This window comes from Drosophila kikkawai, chromosome 3L (genome assembly GCF_030179895.1).
Source record: "Drosophila kikkawai strain 14028-0561.14 chromosome 3L, DkikHiC1v2, whole genome shotgun sequence".
NCBI classification, from domain to species: Eukaryota; Metazoa; Arthropoda; class Insecta; order Diptera; family Drosophilidae; genus Drosophila; species Drosophila kikkawai.
Window position 1 is genome coordinate 26,337,559 of NC_091730.1, and position 7,409 is coordinate 26,344,967.

The 7,409-nt window shown below is 46.9% G+C and overlaps 2 protein-coding genes across 3 annotated transcripts; one reads left to right on the top strand and one right to left on the bottom strand.

Annotated features, from left to right (window-relative positions):
• Nucleotides 1-389: 389 nt before the first annotated feature.
• Chro (chromodomain-containing protein chromator) lies at nucleotides 390-4,607 on the bottom strand. 2 transcript variants are annotated; one of them, XM_017179062.3, is made up of 6 exons: nucleotides 4,448-4,607; nucleotides 3,766-3,849; nucleotides 3,284-3,709; nucleotides 2,262-3,208; nucleotides 935-2,195; nucleotides 390-867 (listed from the first exon to the last, which is right to left on the bottom strand). In XM_017179062.3, the coding sequence occupies exons 2-6, from the start codon at nucleotides 3,821-3,823 to the stop codon at nucleotides 770-772; spliced, it is 2,790 nt and encodes a 929-aa protein (XP_017034551.1). In that variant the 5' UTR covers nucleotides 3,824-3,849; nucleotides 4,448-4,607; the 3' UTR covers nucleotides 390-769. The 2 variants fall into 2 exon arrangements, with proteins under 2 accessions (XP_017034551.1, XP_017034552.1); XM_017179063.3 differs by having other exon boundaries at nucleotides 3,766-4,042; nucleotides 4,448-4,580.
• A 1,124-nt stretch (nucleotides 4,608-5,731) lies between these two features.
• Ssl1 (general transcription factor IIH subunit 2 Ssl1) lies at nucleotides 5,732-7,360 on the top strand. The gene is made up of 3 exons (XM_017179073.3): nucleotides 5,732-5,930; nucleotides 5,985-6,326; nucleotides 6,384-7,360. The coding sequence occupies exons 1-3, from the start codon at nucleotides 5,866-5,868 to the stop codon at nucleotides 7,291-7,293; spliced, it is 1,317 nt and encodes a 438-aa protein (XP_017034562.1). The 5' UTR covers nucleotides 5,732-5,865; the 3' UTR covers nucleotides 7,294-7,360.
• Nucleotides 7,361-7,409: the final 49 nt, after the last annotated feature.

The following is a 7,409-nucleotide window of genomic DNA, read 5'->3' on the forward strand; positions in this document are numbered from 1 at the left end:
ATCGGTCTGATTCGAGGAAATGCTCAAAAGGGCAAAATACATATCTACGACGCTTAGAGCTGAGTGTCAGCTCATGGAGCAAGCGCACATGTTTTTTCCGATGCCCTCGTGAAGGCTAAAAGGAGGAAACGGTCAGCTGTTATAAGCACGCTCTTTACAAAATCCATTTTATCCACAATTTGCAATTATGAATGAGGGAAATTGTGATTTGCAAATTGTCAAATACGATTAAGAGGAATAAACATACAAATATTTTGATAGCTTCCTAAATTAAAGGTACTTAAATAGTTTACAATTCATGTCTATTTGAAACTTTAGATACATCCATTTATCTTTCCTTAATGATTAATTTGAAAATGCAAGTGCGCACAGTTCTTAAAACATTGAACTATTTGACGTATTTACTTTTATTTATTATATTTCCTTATAATTAGTGTGAAATGTGTTGCTATTGTATTTGTTCATGCGAATATGCAGCCGATTTGAAAGCAGGAAAACCGTGCATATGCTTTCCCCATGATTGACGTGCGTTTATGGTTTTATTAACTTCCATCCTTTATTTAGCCCGACAAATACTCGTTTGGCTAGAAGGGCCGCACTCTAATCTCCAATATACTCAACTTCCAGAACGATCCGGATTGCGGTCTAGAGTATGTGACTTAGGCTAAGCTAAACTGAAGGTGGGACTATTGACCCAACAGCAGCAAAGTGTCTTCAATATCATCCACTTAAATAATCGCCTAAATGGTATTTATATATTAACATATCTTTACGTCGGGATGTTGAGCGTCTTGAACTGTTCCTCGTGCATCTCAGTCATCATAAAAGTTCCGTCCTGAAGCAGCAAAACGACGCGTCGGGTGCCCCCTGCAATGGTATTGAAATTAATTGTTATAAACGCACTGTTTTTAGGCATTTTATAATATGAACTAACCGGGAGAAGGAAGGTCCGCCTGGACTACTTCGGCCGGTATCTGGGCTTCCGTGCCATCGCTGTCGGAGGTTGTTATATGAATTTGGGCCGTAGCCGGGGTTCCTGTGCCGGTTGCAGATGCCTCTGCATGCTGGAGCGCTGCGGCCTGGTGCTGCGCCAGCTCCTCCTCTGTCATAGACACAAGAATCTGCTCGTCTGCTGCAGCTCCTGCCGCACCGTGCGCTTCAACCTGTTCGCCGGACTGCACGGCCTCGGCCACCGCATGATCTAAAGAGAGAACGTCTTGGTCATCGCCCTCAGCGGCCGCGACATAAGCAAACTGTTGCTCGCCATCCGGACCTTGGGTCACCAGTATGGTCTGGCCCTCGGCATTTTTGCCGGCCACTTGGTATACGGTACCATCCTCGCCCCGCACCAACAAAGCCGATCCATCTTCATTAGTAAGAACTGATTGGTCTCCCAATAGCGCCTGAGCCGCGGCCTCTAACTGCTCACGTTGTTGCTCTTGCTGCTGTTCTTGCTCCATTTGTAGCTGCGTCTCTTCTTGGCCAATTAGCTTTCCGGTAATCGGGCACAGTTGAGCCTGGTGCTGATGCACTTCCTCCTCTATCTCCATCTGAGGTGGTGTCGGCTGGATGTTCGCTTTGGGAGCTATTCTCTGACGACCTGCGGGGGCTTTCTGTATTTGCACCTGCTGCTGCTGGGCCTGCACTTGCCGCTGCTGTCGGGCCTGGGAAGCACGCTGCGCTATCATCTCCTCCCGAGTGACCACCTTTCGGGTGACTTTCAGATCACCTGACTTGGAAAGCTGAAGGATCTTTTGTTCGGGAGTCACTGCTTTGCCACCCTGCTGAGTTGCAGTCGGTTGTCGTTGCTGAGGCGTTCCAGCGCGCGCTAGAATCCGGCCACCAGGATGAGCACGGGCCGGTGTCAGCTGTTGGTTTTGCCGCACCTGTGCGGTGCCGCCCACGACAGTCCGGCGCTGGATAGCTGTTCCCGTGGGACCCTGGCCAGGGGTTCGCAGCACCTGCTGACGCTGAGCCACTGTAATGGGAGAATTTGTTGCACGAGCAACGGGTAGGCGCTTGGAAATACCACCGCTCACAGGCAGGGAGCTAATCTTTTGAGGCAACGTTGGTGCTGCAGGCGAGGTAGGAGCGAGCGGCGGCTCCGCATTATCCACCCTAAAAACTCCTCTCGTGTTGCTGGCCATCTCAGAGCGCGAAAGATAACGTACCGGACACTCGGCTTTTTCTTTTTTCTGCAACGGGGGAAGAGGATCGTTAGTAAGTTGCTGCCGCTCAGGAACATCATTGGCACTATTTACCAGTTGCAGGGTATTTGGCATCTCGGGCTTCCGAAACATTCCAGAGCTGGTGCTGTCCTCTGTGTAGATAATCTCACCCATCTTTTGCTCAGTGACGGACGTGTTGACGACGGTTGAGTTGCCATTGATTTTAGTTTGCTGCTTTTCCGTGGGCTGAACTCTTGGCTTGTTCAACTGCACGGAGCTTCCTCCGTTTTTTAAACGCTTCACGGTGTGCGAGGGCAAATCCTCCTCGAGGTCCTCAAGCTCCATCGAGTCGTTCAGCCCACTTCCCTCCAAGCTGGAGTCTGTGTGGTCTAGTTTACGCTTTCCTCCGCTGGGCCCAGTTGCCGGTGGCCATTCCTGTTCAGTTGCAGATTCATCATCGTTAGCCGACGATGGAGAAGTGGAACCATCCCCACCACCAGTTTCACTGACCCACTGCTTGAACGAGTCCATGGCTTTTGTTTTAGAAGTGCGCGAGGGACGTGAAGTTGGCGATATCTGGGTTGGAGCTGGGGCTGGGCTCAGCGGCGCAGGAGCATCCGGTTTTGAGGATGTACCAGGCGTTTGCAAGCGTTTCAAAGCATCCAGACCTTTCTCTCTGGTAAGTTTCTGGCGCGCCAATTGCTTTTCGAACATCTGCAGAAAGTAAGGAACTCGCTCAAGATTGGCCATAACCTCCCAAGTGTTTTCATGATGCGAGCGATCCACCCACTTCACCAAATACTCGTGGGTCTTCCGACGGGGATTAAACCGCTTAGCAACTATCTTCTCCACAGGCTCTTCAGTGCGCTGCTCAGTCTTGGAATCAATTCGAATGGCTATCCGGTTATTAGGCTTGACTGCGCCGCCGGAAGACGCTGATGAAAGCGTAGGTGTTGGTGTTCCCGGCTTCGACTTAGGTCGTTCGTTTTCCGTGTCCTTCAGCTGATTAGCCAACGTGGGCAGCTTACCGGACGGGGACTCTGGAATTATACATAAGTGCAATGTTTAATTAAACTTTAATCAAGTATTTTGATTCCATTGTGGTATTTTATTACTTTTGACGGGGGAGACGCTCGTGTTTTTGTTGCTATTGGATGTGTTGTTGTTGTTGGGATTGACGACAGTCTTGGTAATGCGCACTGGCATATCCTGGAGCTGTCCGTGAGCAATTTTGCCAAAGGACTGAATTGTCTTTCCGGCCACGATCCAAGGCTCCCGAACGCTCTCCTCCAGCTTCACCCAGTGCTGATACAGGGCCCAGGAGTTTCCTGAATTGACATCCTTCCGTAAGTGTTGTTGCGTGGCCTTCCATAGTGTGAATGCCCAGATAGTCGGCTTAGTATCTATTGACTCCTTCATGTTGGCGTTCTCCTTTTCGCAAGCGTCCTCCTTGTGCGCCTGAAACTCCTCAACAAAGTTGTAGGCTCTCAGACAGCGTCCACACACAAGCACGTCCATGTTGGCCAGGTCTTCCTGTGCAGCTGAAGGGCAACAAAATGTACACTATGTTTACTCCTATATTTTTCGCCACTCTCACCTCTGATGATGTTTGCGTGTTTGCCAATCTCCGTCGGTGCAATTTCCTGTGCCAACATTATATACGACACCAGCGCCTAATCCTCTGTGGATGTAATTAAGATATTTAAACGAGCGTTTCTGTTTTGGCTGTCTGTCCCCTTGCTTTCCATTTCAAAATAGTCTACAGGCCCAGAAAAAAGTACAGTGCCGTGGTGTGTTTGGTTTGCAACGACTTGAACCTAGTGGCAGCACGGAAGTCTGCGGTGTGTGCCCAGTGTGGTGAATTCCCCGCACATCTGCAACGGGCAGAATGCAGCGGCAAATTAATAGCAATCGAAAATACAACACAAATAATGCAATTAAAAACAAAAGGGAACAATTACAACGAGTCTTAAGACTGCGAGCAGATCATTGGCCAAACATTTATCGAACTGAAATAATTTTAAATTATTTATTTAAAAATTTATGACCATACAACCGTATGCAACATTTTACTAACACAAATTTAACTTGAGAGTTGGTGTCTCGACGCGGGTAAACGTTTTAAACCGAATAATATGTATATTACTATAATAATATATTACTATTTCTGACAATTGGTTGCCCGCTAAAACCTATACAAGTATTGCCACCACAAATGACACTACTTCGCTCTCGATTTCACACTGCACAAATTGTTAATTGAACTGCATTGAACGCACCTTCATAAACGAGTTTTCTAACAAATGAATATTGTTTTCAAGTATTGTTTTATTTTAACTGTTTTTTCGATTCTTCAACACGCGCAGTGGTGCCGCTATTGCTAACAATTGTACGCGCGAACTCTGAATGCCAAAAGCGAATTCGGACAGAACAAAAATCGGGCCAGTGATGATTTGGTTCCGGCTAGCCCGACATTTGTGTGCGCTTTCTGCCATATGCCGAATATGTATAACACTCATTAGGGCCCATCGACTGGAAAATATTTTTCACAGCTTTTTGGCTTGCTAGCTTCACATATAGCCTGTGTTTGACCACTTTTCACATAATAAAACAATTTTGTGTGTGATTAATAATCACTGATTATATAACTTAAATGCCCGGACGGGGTGTGTAGCGCCACATTTCGTTCGCCCGCGTGGCGGTGCACTTTGTAAGCCAATGAAACACCGTGGTGAAAATGCGCACCGATGTGGTAACTTTGCGCGCCCTACAGCCTAACAAAATATTAAAAACAAAACTATTTGGGATATATGTATTAGTACTGTAAAACTATAGGCATACAATATAAGTAAACATAGGCATACAATATAAGTTTAACAACAATTTTTTTCGAATATGGGCATTTTAATAGTCTGGCAACCTTGTCAAAAACACCAGTTCTGCCTTGGTGTCAGTGTTGCCAGTTTAGCTTATTGTAAGCTAGTTCTAGCATATTTGAAACTGTATGCTTTGACTGTATTTGTTTTGGAAAAATATGCTTCATGGCATGAAAATATCAGAGCTTGTTCTTTTTTTATTTCATATGATCGTGAATTTCTACTCTATGGTGCCATAGAAGACCTAATCAATCAATTTGGAGTGGGAAATGTTGCCATAAGTACACCCTGCCAGAAATATACATCTTGCTTATAAATAAAAATATTTAAATGATGATCAAGATGACGAAATCGGTGAATTAATACAACTAATTTATTTGAATTGCATGGACATATTTATGAGTAAAGCTTTAATAATAACATATTTAATAAGATTACTGTTCACCATACCATATTATAAATGCATCAACAATCACCTTTGAATTGATGTTTTTTTCTTTCGGAAACTGTCCTAATGAAAATTTGAAGACCTAATCATAAATATTGTTTTTTGCATTCCACATAAACATAAGGTTTAATGTTTTCTCTCATTTCGGTGTAGCATTTTAAGCATTTTTTTTTTTTTAATTTTAGCTTTTTTTAGCCGATTTTTTTTCTCAAAAATCTGGCTTATACGGGCGCTCATCACCTGGCAACACTTGCCAGTGCCAACACTGGGTGTGTACACACTTTTTGATTTACCGGCGAATTGTGCATTTTGTAGCAATTTGTTTGGCTTAAAACAGAAATAAAATAATCATTTAAAGCATCAGAAGCGCAGAATGGCCGAAGACGAGCACGAAGATCAGAAGGAGTACCGCTGGGAAACAGGCTACGAGAAGACATGGTGAGCGTAGGCTACTTGTGGTGCGACGTCTAAACGCAAATTTGGAATCTTTAGGGAAGCCATCAAGGACGATGAGGACGGCCTGCTGGATGGAGCCATCGCAGAAATCATCCAGAAGGCCAAGCGCCAGCGGCTGGCGCAGAAGGCGAAGCAAAACCGCCTGGGCATGATGCGCCACCTGTTCATAGTGCTAGACTGCTCCGAGTCCATGAGTGTGCCGGACTTAAAGCCCACGCGATTGCGCTGCACCGTCAAGCTACTGGAGGTGTTTATCGAAGAGTTCTTCGATCAGAATCCTATCAGTCAGCTCGGCATTATCGCGCTCAAGGCGAAGCGGGCCGAAAAGGTTACGGACCTCACCGGGACGTCGCGTGTGCACCTCAAGGCGTTGGAGAGGTTGGTGGACGGAGATGGCCATTTATAAAAGATATATTAAGATTAGCTTTATTTCAGCTTGGCGAACGTCTCCCTGACCAGCGAACCATCATTGCAGAATGGCTTGGATCTGGCGTTAAAAACGCTGAAGGTCGTTCCTCCACACGCGTCGCGAGAGATCGTCGTCATCATTGGCTCCCTGACTACCTGCGATCCCGTGGATATCAATCTCACCATCGATGAACTAAAAAAGGAGGGCATACGCTGCTCGGTCATCTCGTTGTCGGCGGAGATCCGCGTGGCCCGCTACCTTACACAGCAGACGATGGGCACGTTCGGTGCTGTACTGGATGATGCCCACTTCAGGGATCAGCTAATGTCTCAGGTGGATCCCCCACCCGCAGCAAAAACGCAGCACAATTCGCTCATAAGAATGGGCTTCCCGCACACCAAAAGCGAAGTCGAGGGCAAGGACGCGCCACTGTCCATGTGCATGTGCCACATTGAGAACCTGGAAGAGCCCAGCGAGCTTAGCACCACTGGTCACCACTGTCCGCAGTGCAACAGCAAGTACTGCGAACTGCCCGTGGAGTGTCAGTCCTGTGGTCTGACTCTAGTCTCAGCCCCGCACCTCGCCCGATCCTACCACCATTTGTTTCCAGTGCCCAACTTTGAGGAGCTGCCATTTGAGTCGATGCCGGCGTCGGCAGGTTCATCCGATCAAGACCGCGACGGGGGAATCAGAGACTGCTATGCTTGTGCCAAGGCCCTCGGACCTGTCGCCGATAAAAGCGTCTTCAAGTGCAGTTTTTGCAAGCAGTTCTTCTGCACCGACTGCGACATCTTTATCCATGAGACCCTGCACGCCTGCGTCGGCTGCAATACAATTCCGGGTGTGGACGGCCTGGTCTACCAGCAGACCACCAAACCCGGAGAGGACGATGCGCATCCGGGTAGCTCCAAGCAGCGCGTCCAGTTTGGCATTTAACTGCATTGTGCATTGTACACTGACTAGCTGTAGATAGATATTAAAAACGCCAAATTACGCTTAGAAACCGAATCAGTTCAATTCATTCCGGTGCTTGTGAGTTGTATCAATTTAGA